Source organism: Pterocles gutturalis, unplaced genomic scaffold (genome assembly GCF_000699245.1).
Source record: "Pterocles gutturalis isolate BGI_N339 unplaced genomic scaffold, ASM69924v1 scaffold34053, whole genome shotgun sequence".
NCBI classification, from domain to species: domain Eukaryota; kingdom Metazoa; phylum Chordata; class Aves; order Pterocliformes; family Pteroclidae; genus Pterocles; species Pterocles gutturalis.
Window position 1 is genome coordinate 10,203 of NW_010121562.1, and position 16,808 is coordinate 27,010.

A 16,808-nucleotide genomic window follows, 5' to 3' on the forward strand; every position below is an offset into this window, starting at 1 on the left:
GGAAGTCATCAGTTTACTAAAAGCCCTGGATAGGGATTATGTTTAATAATTCATTTAGTGTGGTTTGGCAGACAGCAACTGCTGAGAGCACGGGGAATTTGTTTTCCTTCCTGTTTTTCAAGCGGTATTTCCACCTTGTAAAAAAACCCCCAAAACATTAATTATATCCCTCTGGTTTCAAGTTTTTCCTGGAATCAAAGTTGCTATAGCTTACTGTAACCATCTCAACTAGCAGCAGCTTTTTAACGATGCATTCAGAGACCAACTAAGAAGCTGCATCTGCCTCAGTATATGAATCACACAGAGATTTCTCTACTATTTACTTGTCATTAATACTGCAAACGGGGTTTTCTAGCTTTTCTTCAGAGATAACCAAAATTTTACTTTTATTTCTAGATGGAACTAGAAAATTATGGTCAAATAAACTGACATGCCTGGCCTAACACCAATGTGAAGTGCTGGTAATCTGTCAGTCTTACACTGGGTTATCTGTTTGAAAATGAGCTAAACAGTCATTTTGTAAAATAATTTTGCTTAAAACTGGTCAGGTACAAGATGTTTCCTTTTACAAAAGATCAAAATACTTACTGACAAATTTTCCATTCTGGGAAATAGATACTGATTATAAAGCTAAGCTAGTTTTTAAACGAAACAAGTAACAGACAGCTACAAAAATATTGTTGTGAATTAAATACACATACTAAATGTTTAACAGTGCAAAATGTTGAGATGAAGCATACGAAATAATGGCTGCAACCTTTACAACAGTTAGTTTGAACATAATTTCTAAAAAGTTCCTGAGTTCCTGCTTATTTTTACGGCATATAAATGGAATCTGTGTGTTCTTTATTCAAAGAACTGCAGATGGTGGGTTTATGTTGAGTGTTACTTGCGTGCTTATCATTTGTCCATTCCTCACCATCAGTGACTGGATCAGCCTGCTCAGAAGTCTCTGTTTCTTCCTCTTCACTTTGTTCTGCATTGTCTTCTTCAGCACCACTAAGGGTCTTCCCAAGCTGAAGAGTCTCCATAGTTCTCTGGGTCTCTGAAACCCAAGATTCAATTCTGCTATTAAGCTGAACTTCTACAGAAATTGGTTCATGGACATAATCCTCATCATCATCTTCCTCCTCCTCCTCCTCTTCTTCTAGCATTCCTGGTACAAGAGTACTGGTGGTACTGGTCATGGAGGAATTCAAAAGATCTCGGCAGCTGCCATCCAGTGATCCTGTTTCTGTACTCTGCTGTGAGGCCCATTCCAGATTGTCATCTGGTTTCGCCTCATCTTTGTCACCTGGTGTGGATTTTCCATGATTTGTTGCTGAGGTAGTGCCAGTTGTAGCCAGAGGTGGCTGTTTATTAAGAGTGGCTTTTTCAAGTTGACCATTACCAGCCTTCTCTGATACCGCAGTCTTACATGAAGATTCTCTCTCATTTTCAGAGGTTTCTAACCCATCAGATGTTTCCACCATATTTCTCCAGTTTGTTTCTACAAGTTTCAAAAGACATTTAAGTAGGAAACATTAATTCTTTCTACATAAAAATACTTCTGAACATCCCAGAATTGTTTAAATAGCAACAGGAGTTAACAATTTTCATACTGCACTCTTGCTTTTATCCCCTCTGTCACCTGGACTTAAGTGACCAGCTAAATAAATCTGCCTTTTGCTCACACTATAATCATTCATTGCCACCTGAAGTTACAAAATTTAAGCTACGTGTCCTATCTTTAGAGACCTCAATAATTTAGTTCCTACCCTCTGTCATTACTTCTTGCTCAATTATATAATCAATCCTGTGTTTGGTACCAGCTCTATACCAGTTCCATAAAACTGGAGAAGCCACCCCCATGGATGTGAGTTAAGTAATTACAACACACTTCTGAGGATTATAAGTTGAAATTGTTTTCTGTATAGTTCAGAGAAAAAAATACTTACAAAACTACCTGAAGACTAACTAATTTTCTTACCCCTGAAAATTACAGAATACTGTAAATTATGAAGAAATACTGTATCTTTAGCTACATTTTACAGTAAGCAGCATTTGGAAAATTCCAGCTTCTAGTTACAAAAGTTTTAAACATACTTACCATATTCTTTCTCATTCACTTCAGATATAGGTTCAGAAATAACACTACAGAATGAGATAGCGCTTGCTGCAGAGGGGTTACGAGAATGACCCATATGATGGGGTGCCTTCTTGACATTCTTCAAGGCTTCTTCTGCCTGTTCCTGCTCCATTGCAGCAACCATGTCTCTGTAGGCTTTTCTGGCCTCTTCAGTCAGTGATACCAGCTTATTAAAAAGGTCCTACATATGAAGGCAGTTTTTATAATCAGTAGTTCTTACTAGTAATTTTCACTTTAAATAACTCCTTTTAGTCAAAGGTATACTACATAGTGTGCCTTAAGCTTACTAACACCAAATACTTTACTCCAACCAAAATTTAGTTTTTATCTGTATTAAATAAAAACATCACTCCATGTTTATGCAACTTTAAGGAGATGCACTTATTTTAAGAAATCATTTTCCTTACAATCTTAAGCCTTCCAGAGAATTTCAGACAGTATTTAAGTCTATTTGAAAGCTACAGAGATGTTGTGACCAAAGTGTTTCAACATAGTCTCTCAGTTCCTTAAACACTGAATTTCAAATAAAAACATGCCCTAATATAGATCAGGCCAGGGCCATTATCAAATGCATATAAAATTACATGTGCTCTCCATGCCAAATAAATTCTTAACTACAAGGATAACTACAACCCATTCTTAATGACAAGACTGTTTACTCCAGCCGTTTGCGTGAATGGAATTACTCACCTCAGCACCTGAGTAGTTGAAGATACCCACTACACTAACAGGAACCAGCTTGTTCACGCAACGGCCAAGAGCTTTACGTCCAAGAGCAAAGACAAAAGGAATTTCTTGTTCCCGTGCCATGGCTATTACATTATATAGAGCCTCATCTAATCCACCTTGAAGAAAGCAATTTTAAATAGAATCTAGTCAGTTAAAGTCATAGTATGGTGAGATACAATGCTCGATCCCATTTTAACTGTAATTAGCCAGTAAAACTTCAATACATGTAATCACCAGCTACTACATTTCACATGATAACAAGTTACACATTTCAATTATAGTGAGTATAGATCAAAGCAATATTCTGTATTTTGAGTCCTGCACACACACAAAACTAGAGTTTTCCACAGCTCTCTTCTTGAGCAGAGCTTTGTTCTTCTCGTATCTCAGGAAGTGTCTGTTTACATTTCTAGTGGTGGCAAAATATGTTGGTTGGCTAACTAACAATTCATACTCCTGTTAAGGAATCGTCCTTAAGAGCACCCAGAACTCAGGACTCCAGATGTACCAAAGACTGAATGGAATAAAATTGAAGGCAATTGTATGTATTATAATATGTATTTTTCTTTAAGCTATTTACCCCTCATGAACGAGTTCCTTCCAGAATTGAGTAGAAGAGAATGAACGCGGGCTGGTAACTGCACAATTGATTCTCGAAGTGCTATATCATGCATGGTAACTAAAAGAAGTGTTTGTACCCTTGCTAATCAGCACTTCTAACCAGCACAAGAAACTGTAAACAGTTAAATGCACCACTTGTTTTATCACTTATACCTTTTGACTGGATTTTTTCACAGTTGGGAGATATGATTACACACTTGATCTTGTTTAGTTTCATATGCTTAGTAACCTCACGCAACCCCATAACAAGTCTTCTCTTTGCTTTAGCTCTCATGGGATCCTTTTGATAAACCCGTTCCTGGAAGCTGACGAGCTCTTGCAGTAAGAGAGTCACACACTCATCTATTTCTTTACTTAGAACTTGGTTACAGTATCTGTCAATTCAAAAAAAATCAAATATTAGCAGAGCAAATAATCAATACTATTTCACAGAGCCTTTTATTTTACCAAATAAAAATAATTTTACTCCCTCAGAACAGTGAAAATGTCATTAAAAGGGTTTAGAAATCAGATTGTACACTGTAAGTTAAAAATACATCTTGAAAACATTTATTTTACAAGTAACGTCCCTTACCTCAAGAAGTTGCTCAAAAAGAATATTAAAAAAATACAAAGAGGTACTCCAACAGGTGCCACAAGCAACTACTCCTTTCCTTTATAATAATACATTAATTAAAAAGCAGTAATGTATTAAGAGAACCTATTACTGTATTTCCAGCATTCGTAAGTATTCCTCCTCTTTTCCCATCCAAAGTGTATGTAGCACCACTTAAAAAAAAATTGGTTTTTTTGGAGAATACATCCATCTAGCTTATTTGTTGCAGCAACAAAAGAAAATCTAAAGTGTGCACGTGTACATGCACAATATATAAACATTCATGCATGTATATATACACATCACAATCCATCTCTGGCAAAAAAAAATACTTGTATAAACTTCTATTGATGAAAGTATATTCATTAAGCGCCTCCTAAGTCTACTCAATCTATACACACTTAAAAGATGAGGGTGACTGAAGTGTAAGCCTTGAATTTATATTAATAGTACAAAGCTCTTACTCTCTGAATCTCTTGCTGTGAATTTTGGTTATTGCAGAAGATGCCATTGGACTGCCTATTCCAGAACTAGCAGGTGAACCTTGTGACACCGGGGTCATGCAGTAGGGAGAATTCTGACTTGCTGGCGAAAGTGAAGTATCGCTAGGCATACTTAGTCCAGTTTCTGAAAGACAATTTTGAAACACTATAACAAGCAAAGACATTCTCACATAAAAGAAACAGCATCACACTTATGTATCTCTCCCTCGGTTTTTCCAAATTACATTCTGAAAACACTAAACAGTATTCCTCCCTGGAGGAGTATTTGAGAGCAGGGAAAACAAAACAGGCATATATCCAACACTCAGCACAGGTTGGGTAATAAGCAATATTTTAATGTTCTTTAAAAAAATATCTGAAGCTTAGTTTGGGAAATGGACAGAAGGGGAAACCTGCCTAAATGCTACACCTTCTCCCAATAATTCTTTACTATTTTTATATATATACACACACATATATATATATATCAAAACTAACTAATTCCTAGGATATTTAATATTTTCACCCTTATCTTCAGTCAAGTGCAGTCAGTCAGGTCATTCAGAAAAAATGTTCTGAACCAGTACATCTGCAATCCTGATAGACACTTTGCCCCTCCCTGCCAAACCCCACACACATGAAAGACATTTACAATTCTTTGGAGCTTCCCAGTTGCTCAGAGCAGCTGCTGCAAATTGACAGTCCAGACATTGCAGCTGATTGACGAGAGTATTCAACAAACTGGAAAACCTTATTTACAGTTTGCAGCTTCTATATCTGGAAAGCTTTCAGCATTCTCATCACTAAAAAGCATTGCGATCAACATGGCATGGCCAACAACAGGTGACATTTTGTCTGCTTATCAAAAATGCTATCAACTCTGACATGGCGTTGGGAACATCCGCTCAAGAGAAATGAATTAAAAGGCTATATGGAGATTATGTACTTGGAACCCAGACTGCACTGAGCATTCCACAACTGAGGGACAGAGAAGACATTTTACAAAATACTATAAATTAGAACCTTCTTTTTCTAATGTTAAAAAAAGTTAAGATAACACTGATGAATTGTGTTGCATAAAAAGAGAAAGAAAAAATATTAAAAGTAAGCATATCAGTACAATTACGGGGAGAGGGAAGAGGTACTAGAGTTAGAGACCAACCTTCTTGAGAGGTCAGCTCCTGAGACTGATCAGCAGTCAAGTTTATATGAACTTCTTTCTGTTCGTCAGATCCCAAAAGGCTATGATCAGCTGATAAACGGCCTTTCTTCTCTTCTCTCTCTTTCAGAATAATCTAGAAACAAAACCAACAGCTATCAGCATCTGAAAATTATAGAGATACCTGTAAAGAAAAACGTCCATTTGACTCAACAAAACACAAAATGAAGTTAACCAAGTTGTTTTGAACTCTTCTACTCATGCCAGGATAGAAAACCCTGAAACCATGTTTCCTCTTTGACCACAAACAGTATCTCATTCCAGCATTTTACAGATGGTATACTCAATACTCATACTTTTGCATAAACAATGCTTTCAACGGTTTAAGCGTTAAGTACTTTCATAACTTCCTTCTGATGCATAACGCTCACTCATTAACAATTCCTCATCCACACCGCTGTAGAAAACACCTTTTGCAAGAACATTAGTCATCTTTGCGAAGCACCAGGACAGATAGAATCCTTTATTTTTTAGAAAGGAAAGTGCAAAGACAACTAGCCATAAATATATTGGTATTACTATGATAAATAAGCCTTGACAACAGAGTTTAGAAAACTTCTGAACAGGTAGTGAATTTCTCTTAATTCAAGTAGATCATGGGTAAGTCAGGAAAAAAAGATCATCCGGGAGTTTAAAAAAAAACCAAACTTAGCCAAAGCTGACCTTTGCACAAACACACCTTTACTAGGTTCTAATTGCCTGTATCATAAAGCGACCTCGACAAGAAAGGTGGTGTGAGTACACCTCACTTTCACCTTTTTTTTTTAAAAAGGCTGTCACACTTCCTTTTTTAGAGCTTTTTTTTTTGTATTTTACCATCCAATTTCCATACATACTGCATTCTGTGTACATACCTACTTTATGTGTGTGTATATAGTTATACACAACCAATTATTTCTGAATTTACTCAATTAAAAATCATGTTTTTAATTCAAGTTCTATACCCATCTCTAAAAAAAAAAAAGAGTAGGAAAGTTCAAGCTTAGCATATTACACTGCACTACAATATAGGATTCAGCAACATGGAAAAACTATGCAAGTTCTCCAATATGTCCCAGTGCTTATAGTTAAAAAAGATCCTTGAATCCATATGGAGATAGATTTGCATCACCTTCAGTTAATTATGGGGATATGAAAGTTCTGTTACATGCCCAGATCCAAGGGACAGGGCCATCAGTGTAACAGGAACTAGAGGCAGAAGCTCATGACTCCCTCACTCTATGCTCATGGTCACTAGTCCTCAAGCAAGAAAATGAGAGTTTTTATTTCTGAAATACGAGCGTGGGTCAGGACACTCCAGGGTTGACACGTTTACCTTTTTAAGTGCTGTAGGGCGTTTCAGTTTTGCAATCTCTCTTTCTTTTCCTCTCTTCACTTTTGGGGCAGTTGAGTCCAAAGGATTAAGGCAACCCATAGATGGCTGTCCCTTTGTTAAGGACTTTCTGCTGGTGGATTCTTTGGTATGAAAAGGAGCAGCACTCCCAACTAAATACAAGAAAGATATTAGTTTCACCAAAAGACACGTCAGTTTATTTCAATGCTGCTTTCAGAATTTCCACTAATGAATTCTCAAAGTACATTTTCCTTCCTTGGAAAAAAGCAGTTCATAATGACCGGAAAATTACGTCACATGTTGTCGCTTCCAGATGGTTTTAAGCTTTCTTCAACTTAGCCTCACGTTTTAGGATGCTATGGACTCCAGGAAAGGAATTACTTTAATACTGGTAAAGGATCTCTCTCAAAAGACTAGGTATAGTTTTATTCGTAAGATGATAATAGTAAGACAAGTTGCAAATATTTATCCAAACATTTCTTTTTAGTTGTCAAAGACTTGATTAGTTGACAGGACAAGACAGATGAGAGAGTGTAGCATGTAGTTAAGTATCTTCTACAAGAAAGAGAATAAAACAAATGCGATCTCTAATGGAAATGCCAACTGTTCTTTGCTGAGCTTTGTTTGATATAACCTTGCCAACTTGAATTAATGTTTGAACACGGCTGAAACTCAAAGCAGGTAAAAGAAGCAACACACAAGAAGGAAAATGGTAACTATGTGCATAACGATGGATTCTAGGCTACATACTACTGCTCAGGAATGAGATTCATGGGTTATAATAACTGCAAAAAATGTCAATTCTGTGTTCAGCAGCAAGAATTAAAAAGCTAATATGAAGTGTTGATAAAGAAACAACAAAAAAGCCTAATTAAGCTATTGCATAAATTTGTGATGAAACTATAACATTCTGTGCATGTCCAATCTTACTTTCAAAAAGATAAAGTAGAACTACAAAAAGGTACAGAGACAGCAATATGGATTATGAGCAAATACATGCTTCCACAAGGCAATAACTAGACTGGGACTTTTCAGACTAGAAGAGATGACAGATCTCTACGAATCACAGACAAGAAGAACAAGGAATGGTTTCTCAGTCTCTTTGCAATACTAAGGTCATGAAAGCTAACAAAATTACAAGCAGGGCACAAAAAAAACCAGCCCCTTGACTCCCACCCCCAAAAAAACACAGTAGGAGGAAGAGCTTCTCCACACAGCATGTAGTAAGGTTAGAATTTGCTGCCATGGGACCTTGTGGACAGTAAAAGCATGTGATAGAAGTGATGGACAGTTTTAAGACACACATTTGGTTTGAGAAAGCCTTGGGTCAGGAGACCCTAAACTATAATCAGTAGAGGCAGGAAGAATATCCTGGAGAGGTATCCCTCTGTATCACAGTCACAGGTATGCTTTCTAAGTTGCTTTTAAATAGAATTCTGTAATATTTGTAGTAGATGTTTGGCTTGACCTAATTCAGTTCTTTTCACATATTCATTTCAGCACTGTATTACTCTCAACAGATGAATCCTGAGTTTTGAATAGTAGGTCTTTTAGAGGTTTGTCCTCAGTTTTACATGGACTTTCATGACTGCATGCCGCAGCTCAGAGGAAGATAGCACAGGTGAATTTTGAGAAATGCATTAAGAAAGTCTTCCCAGGTTTTCATTATGTTTACATTCAAAAGCTAAAATGGGACAGCAAAACGCATATTTAAGATACTCAGGTCAATCACACTTATATCATCACAAAATGCATTTAGCAATAGTCAAGCAGATGAGAAATACCTGTGTATGAGAGGGGCCTGGTGTTGGTGATCTGACGAGCCTTCATTGCTTGCTGTTGCTTTTCAAGAGCTGCTAACATGTCACCCAAATCCAACTGAACAGGGGTCTTGCTCTTCTTTCCAGCTGCTTTTGATAAAGCCTCCTATCATGAACATCACATGCTGATAAATACAAAGAAATAGTGCCTGCAAAACACTCTTTACAAGATTGTTGGTATTATAAAGAGGAGCAACAGCTAACTGATACTCCTCTTTACACACTACAGGGGCAGGGCGGGGAGCGCTACACACTTGCAGTTTTTTCTGTTCCATGCTTATCTCCGAATACTCTTGAGCTGTTGCAAGTGCTGCTGCCAAGGCCTTCTTCTTCTGACTTTTTGCACGCTTTGGTACAGAGGTTGTAATGGGAATAGGAGTTTGGACTATATTGATTGGAGAATTCTCTGGCAAGTCATCCAACTGGGGTTTTAAACAAAATGCAAAAAAACACACAATTAAAGACCCTTCTCTCAAGGCCATAGGAAATGTGGCACTTCAGAAATGAAATGAACCATTGCTTTGGACAGCAGTACAACATCCCAGCTACTAAGTACAGGTAGAGGACACAGCAAGTTCATAAAACTAGAAATCTTTGTGTATTTCATTTTTGTATGGGAAAACTACTATATTTATCTCCAATTGTGCCTCCAGAAAGTTTCCCAGAGTGATTACTAAATAAGGGAGTGTTTTTTTCCCCCTCCCACGAAGACTTCATGTAGGACTTTACTTTCCTGGAAAGCAGCCAAATAGATTAAGTAGTCTATGTGTACAGTTCGGCAACAAAATATTTAAGTAGATCAGGTATTAAAAGAGCATCTTTCCTACAGCTGTTTCTACAGCCTTAAAGCAAATAAAATTTAGTTTATTTTCACTTCAGTTGGGAATTGGACTCAATGATCCTTATGGATCCCTTCCAACTTGGGATATTCTATGATTCTAAGTGTCTATCATATGTGTCTTGCAGTTGCGCTCGTTAACACTCATTAGCAGAAAGAAAATTCAGCAGTCTTGTTATAAGATTGGTTCACTGCACCACTTATTGTAACTGTAATTTCTTTAGTATCCAAAACTAGTAATGCACATACCCAAAGTTACTGCATTTTAAGTATTGTAGCGGAGATTCATAAAAAACCTGCACAAATCAAGTAGTCTCAAAGCAACGTAACTCAAAAATGCTTCGCAAAACAAAATAATCACTTACTACTTTGGGTGAAATCTTTTGCTGGATGTTGCTACTTTTGCTGCTGCCATTGTCACTATTTAGCTCTGGAAATTCATCTTCATCCTAAACAATGCACAAATTAAGAATTAAGAGAATGGAACCAGAAGTCACATGCGAAGCATCAACTGAAACAGCTGAAGTTAGAACAATGCACTGAATCCTGAAGTTCCACATAAACTAGAAGGGCTTAAAAGTTACACAAATAGGAAATTATGAAAAACTACCAAAAGATTTCTGTATCTGAGTAGCCTTTTTCAAAAAAAGAAAAATTTATTAACACTTTATACTAAAGAAATCCCATTATAATTAGACAGGAGGGGGAATAAAGCAGAGAACACAGTAATTTTTGTTCACAAGTGAACAGAAAAAGTTACTTGAAAGTTGCTTATCTAATTTGTCAATCACAGATAGTTCTAATTTCTTACACTTTCCACAACACCCTTCTCTTACACTTTTCCACAATAAAAGTCTCTGTAAGTACACAACGAAAGCATCACATAATAAATTAATGCACTATATTGTACACCTCTTGGAGTCAGATGTTTTGCAGCCTCTCCCTGTTGAGAACATCACTTATTCCATATACAACTTGTATCACTACAACGCAGACAGTTTTCATACAACACTACCTCAAAATACAGAGGTTCAGGACTCTGCTCTGATCTACTTGACTGGCTTGCAGTTAGAGGTTTCTCATGTCGTTTCTGCAAATTCTGCCTTCTTTCTGAAGATGTGCTGTGGTCTCTGCATCTGAAACTAGACTGAAAACAATGAACGTGATTGGCATTTTGCAATTTCAGTTTTTCAAGATATGTACGCATGCAGGTAAGGCATTCACATGTCTGCTAATTCGCAACTAACAAGGTACAGTTTTTACAGAATTAGATTTAATAAGCTGTGCTTTGGTGCTTTTTTCATGTTTCTTTTTTTTTAGAGGGGTTGTAGTTGTTCTTTGGGGTTTGTTTTTGGTTTTTGTAGGGTTTTGGTTTTTTTTTTTTTTAAACCTGCAAAAACATATCCTACAGATAGTAGCAAATTATTCCCACCCCAAGCCAAAAACAGAATCTCTACACATTCATCTCTAAACTTCTAGTTTTAAAAACAGGGTCCTTTCAGCCAAACATGAAGAAAACCACGAGAGTTGCTGGTGGCTCTATATAACTGTCTGTAACGATGATCAATCAAAAGAACTTTCTCTCAATACACAATTACTCTGCATGCAATTACTGCCTTTTTGACACGTGTTTTATGACAATGCACAGGCAGAGCTGTCAACGGACCAGAGACCTCAGTAAAGTTGTATAAATGTTCTTCTGTTTATTATGTGAAAGGTTGGTAGAAATCCACGTCCGAGACTGGCTGGCTGAAATCAAAGCATGATTTGAATCTGAAATTCAGGATCTCTCATACTAATGTACTTCTCAAGAAAATTTCCTACAGACCTGGTACAAATTTAGTTTCAAAGCAAAATAGTTTCTAAGACAATTCTGCCTTGAGGTACAGTGAAATTGGCTGGGGAAACCTAATTTAAAACTCTCTGTGCCAGCTTTGTTCTTAAATATCTAAAAGAACTGCCAGATTTTGAGTCTAAACTGTGACTGGATGAAAGGAAATCTGGTTCTTCCTACTATCCCAATGCCATAAACCACAAATAGTGGCTTCTAAAAGCCTCCGATTTAACTACAGGTTATAAAAAGATTCAGAACTGCTACACTGACAGATACTAGCATCAAATTAGCTTCTTTATACAATAAACCCACGGATCACAAATGGGAAGATTCAAGACAAAATTAGCAGTTCCATTTAAAAAACTAAACAGGGCAAACTAGCGCACATATATCTGCATATATAGACACATCTATGATAAAGCTCCCACTTCAAGCTCAGCTATTCTTGTCAGCAATAACTGAATTCAAGCAAAACTTATGTTTAAGCAAAGGCAGATATTTCATCTGTCTCCCTCTGCACCCCCTCCATAAAATCAGACTATTAAAATTAGGAAGGCCACCTTCTCCTCACATACTAATTACAGAAATCTTGTCCCACTTGAAGGAAGTTTCACAAAAACATATTCGTCAAGTTTTAGCATAAACCAATTTCATTTCATTTATTAATAATAAAAAGGATGAATAACATTGTATGCTAATATAAATTTAAAGAAGAAAGTTTCAAAGACAACATGAGTGAGAACACAGGATCCTAGGTCACCGTCACATCAGAATCTTTCTTTAGAGAGTTTGAGATTTTTTTTTTTTCTTCTCAAGTGTGAATGGGTCAAAACCTGAACTTTCTACACCCACACTGTCATTTCACAAGTTACTTTATATGTGTCATATTTTTCCTAGGTAGATACATATAAAGAACAGGCTATAGGCAGAAGACTACCAAGTATGTGAAATTATATATTTAGGACACAGTGCTAGCTCAGGAATCATACAAGGCAGAAACATGCCACTGGGTTTTTAGGTTGAGTTTTTACACTTTTCATTCACTAGTTTCATTAACTATTCTTTGTTAATTTCAGAATCCATTTCAAATTCCTTATTTTCATATACTACAAGAAACAGAATATTTAAATTTAGAACCATTAACAACATACCTGTGAACTATTTCTTTGCTCAGCTTGTCTTCCACCTCTAGAAAATGTCTGAGTTTTTTCAATCCAAGGTTTTTTTTGAGTTGCCTGGGAATTTACAGTAGTCCAACTTATACCACCTGAAAGAGAAGTGTCATCTATGAAAAAATAAATTAGTGTGACAGAATGCATCATAATGATATGCACGCTGCCAGAGCCAGGAACATAATTTTGATACAAATAGTTATCTGAGAAAGTCTAATTCTCCTCTGACAACATCTACTTCTTTAGCTATTTCTAGACACTAGCAGAATTGCCTTTATGGAAGTCAGACATTCAAACTGCCAACAACTGATCATCAGGAAGCAGTCAGACAAAGAAAATCTCAGGTTCACATCCGTAACAATTTCAGTCCACTCCAATAACAGAGTAGCATGCTGGAAGTAGACCAAGAGATGGTTCCTAGCAAAATGTAAAGCAAAGATACAAAAGTGACCCAGCCAGATTTTAAACAGCACAGCAGCTAAGACAATGCTTACTTGTATTTACTGATGGTTCTACAACCTGAAAATGAAAGAACAAATTTTTAGTAATTTTTATTAGTCTATAGGATAGAAATATCGTTAAGTTATGCAGTTATATCTACATACATTCATTGCACAAGAATCTGTATTTCTTGAAGTCATGGCTGCAGCCTGGTTATTGCCATGCTTAGGACTGCAATAGCCACTGTCACTGTCAATGTCTGCTTCACTTGCACCTTGTTCACTAGAGGACTCTGCAGCAGGGTGAGAAGCTCTTCTGCGCCTGCCTTTTGATTTCCAAAGCACTGTAGAGGCGCTCTCAGAAAGCGATTTATTAGCTATATCTGAAGGAAAGTCTGCGAGAAACAAAAATATAATTACTTGTGCAGGAATTGTTAAAAGACAAGAAAAACTTACACATCATAAAAACAAATGGAAAAAGTCAAAGTCTTTGCACACAACAACAATTTTCTTTTAATAAAATTAAAAACAGCATTGAATTTAAACAAGTTATGTCTAGGTCCAACTACCAATCAACTTCTTCAAGAACAGTCTGGTTTTGACAGTGGCAAAGTCTCTGCAGTAGTATCACATCATTGCAATGTTATAATGTGATATATTGAGTAGGTCTCTGCAACCATCAGCACCTTTTCTTCATTATCTTTTTGATCTGCAAAGATTTCTCTTAAAAGAAAGATCTAAACCAGGTCCATATTTTAGGAAAGATGGCAACTGACACGTAGTTCTAGTTATTTTGCACACCTAGAAGACAAATTACCTGTTTGCTGTGATGCATCAACCAACAAAACAATCTTTGATCTGTTCTCAGGACCTGATGAGCTAGTCTCCTTTTGCGTGGCGACATTTTTCACTGGAGGACGTTTATTTTTTATGTGCATCTGTAACTGCTGTTGCTGTTTTAAGAGATTAACCACACTTACACATAAGTCATATGATTTGGCTTCACAGTTGTAATCAGACAAAGCAATTAAAAGTTCTAATGCTCTCTACAGAAACCACATATTTAAAGACAAGAGATTAAGGGAAATATTCTTAAAAATATTTGATTTATTAACCTCTCTGCCGCATTTTCTGCATGAATGGAAATATACAAAAATATATAAAAAAAGTAAAGAAAGTATGGGTATACTTCCTTTGTTCTCTAATGAAGTAATTCTAAGCTCAGACCAAACTAGCACAGACGTACTGGGAGTTTCCCATGTTGCACTTGCAGGCTTCATAAACCCACCCAAGTATTTTACCACAAAATGCCTCTGTAGACAGAGTTTTGCTACAATCTCATTAACACCTTTTCTGCCCACCTTTCCTTCCATTGATACTGCTGACATACCTGTTCTTGCTCAAATGAGAATGCATGCTTCCTGTGCAAAGATATTTCCTTTATGCAGTTCTACTTATCCTATTAAAAAACCAGACTCACTTTTTGTATGACCGGTCCCCTGTTACTGCTTCTGCTCCGCTGACTGGACAATGGAAAGACCTGGCCCGATGGGTTGGGACGCTCAGTGCACTCTGCAGTAACTGTATTTACAGCATTTGCTGTTTGGAAGGGTGCAGAATAAAAAAAAAAAGGATGATAGAAACCCATGACCTGAGCACACGGTGCTGGCATCAGCTGATAATACGTATATTCTGTAGAAACAGGTGGCTGTGCAGATATTATAGGATAAGCAAGGTATGGTCCTGCAGGATTTGGGTTGGGTTGCTGCCATCTGATGTCATTGTTGTATAGTGGAAACTGTCTGTAAAAATCAAAAGGAAAGACAACTACTCAGTAAGTTTTTCCCTCTCAAGGAAATTCAGACATCTACTACACCCTTAAAAAAACCCTCAAGCAAACAACCAACCAAATAACCACAACTCACTTGTTTCAGGAGCTCCTAGCTTTTAATAACTGCACTTAAGTTTTTTAGGACTTCTTAGAGATCCCAACTAAATTATTCATAATCTCACATTACATTCAAGCGCAAAATGAATATCTTTTTTGATCTTGCATTTCTATAAACTTATTAAATTTCTAATATTGAGCTTAGAAATAAAATGCAAGCATTTCTTTTGACAAGTACTTTGGACCCATTACAATTTCACTGTTTCAGAAAACATGTATAACCTAAGTAGATACTTAAGCTCACACAAGGTAAGCCAGCAGACACATGGAACAGTGACATAGATCACCTAGCTCAGGGCCAACTACTTGAGTTGCCAACTCACCCTTGCTCAAAACTCTTATGAAAATACAGGCCTTAAGAATCACACATGAAAACAACCATTTACAAACTTAATACTGAAACCAGGTGTAGAGACTTCCTCCTGTTTATTTTGACCACCCCTGGAAACTATGAACCCAATTCTGTTTCTCTTCAAATCCCCAAGAGACCAGGAGACCATCTACAAGGAAAGTGCAGAAGCCTGAATATTAGAGAAAGAGAACAGGAAAAGTAAGGATTCAGGATAATTTTACAGATCTGCAGCAGGCAGCTGCTAAAGAATTGGTTTTGTTCTTACCTATTCAAGTGCAGTAGCACTAAAGCACTGTCCTCAGTAAACATTGGGTATGTTTTTCAAAACCAAACAGCAATAATTATTTATGCCTTCAATACTAAGTATTCAACACTTAAGTTGTGCATTCAGGGAATACCACATTTGAGGTAGAATAAATAGTTTCTAAACTTAATGTATTATAACTAGTTATGAAAAGAAAACTGGATACAGCTACTCTCAATACAAGTGTCAGCTGCATGCTGTTTCACTGTGGCAGGATCCACGTTGGACACCTGGAGCCCTGCTTCAGCATCAGAGATTCAGACACAGACCTCTTGATGGAAGATGCAAGACCACAGCAGGTGACTTTGTGAGGAATTTGTACCTGAACTCAGAAGCCAGGGAAAGAAAAGTGTCAAAGAATATGAATAGAGAAAAGTAGAGGGAAGGAAATAAGTAAAAAAAAGACTGGGGACAGAGAAACTCCAATCTCAGCCACGACGGGTCAGAAGGTTAAATACAGCAAACAAAATGAATGCAGAGCCAACAGTCCCTGACTCCTCAAGTCTACCAGATTATTAAACTAATTTAAAAATAGACCATCTTCCATGAAGATCACAACTATGTATTTATTACCTATTGGATTGATTTTCCTGTACAAACGGATAGCAAGTGATCAGGTAGCTAGGGATAGGAGTTGGTTCCATGCCATTAATTCCTCCGCTGTCATTAGGAAGCGCCATTGGGATCATTAGTGTTTCTGGACCCTTCTTCTGAGGAATAAACGGTTCTACTTCAGCTGACAGCTTGACATTCTTAAGAAAGAGAAAAGAAACAATTACTTCATTAAATACAATCATGAATTGTTTGGGAACACTTGGATTCATAAAGTTGTATGGCAATTATAAAAAATAACAGGCAAATGGATGACAAGACGATGGGATTTCTGCAGTAAACTGGAAGAGGTGGAAAACAGTTGGCGAGTGCTTGTTACATCCTTCCAATCAACACAGGCTGTAGTACAGATCACCAACATTTAGGATTTGTATTAACCTT

The 16,808-nt window shown here is 36.9% G+C and overlaps 1 protein-coding gene across 1 annotated transcript; it reads right to left on the reverse strand.

Annotated features, from left to right (window-relative positions):
- Positions 1 to 783: 783 nt before the first annotated feature.
- Positions 784 to 16,564, reverse strand: SECISBP2L (SECIS binding protein 2-like). The gene is made up of 17 exons (XM_010077282.1): positions 16,389 to 16,564; positions 14,692 to 15,013; positions 14,029 to 14,164; positions 13,377 to 13,606; positions 13,266 to 13,290; positions 12,751 to 12,884; positions 10,781 to 10,912; positions 10,131 to 10,214; positions 9,182 to 9,349; positions 8,892 to 9,033; positions 7,090 to 7,259; positions 5,718 to 5,850; positions 4,538 to 4,700; positions 3,632 to 3,852; positions 2,819 to 2,973; positions 2,090 to 2,309; positions 784 to 1,489 (listed from the first exon to the last, which is right to left on the reverse strand). Exons 1-17 carry the CDS (start codon positions 16,502 to 16,504, stop codon positions 816 to 818), a joined length of 3,225 nt encoding a protein of 1,074 aa, XP_010075584.1. The 5' UTR covers positions 16,505 to 16,564; the 3' UTR covers positions 784 to 815.
- Between the last annotated feature and the right edge of the window lie 244 nt (positions 16,565 to 16,808).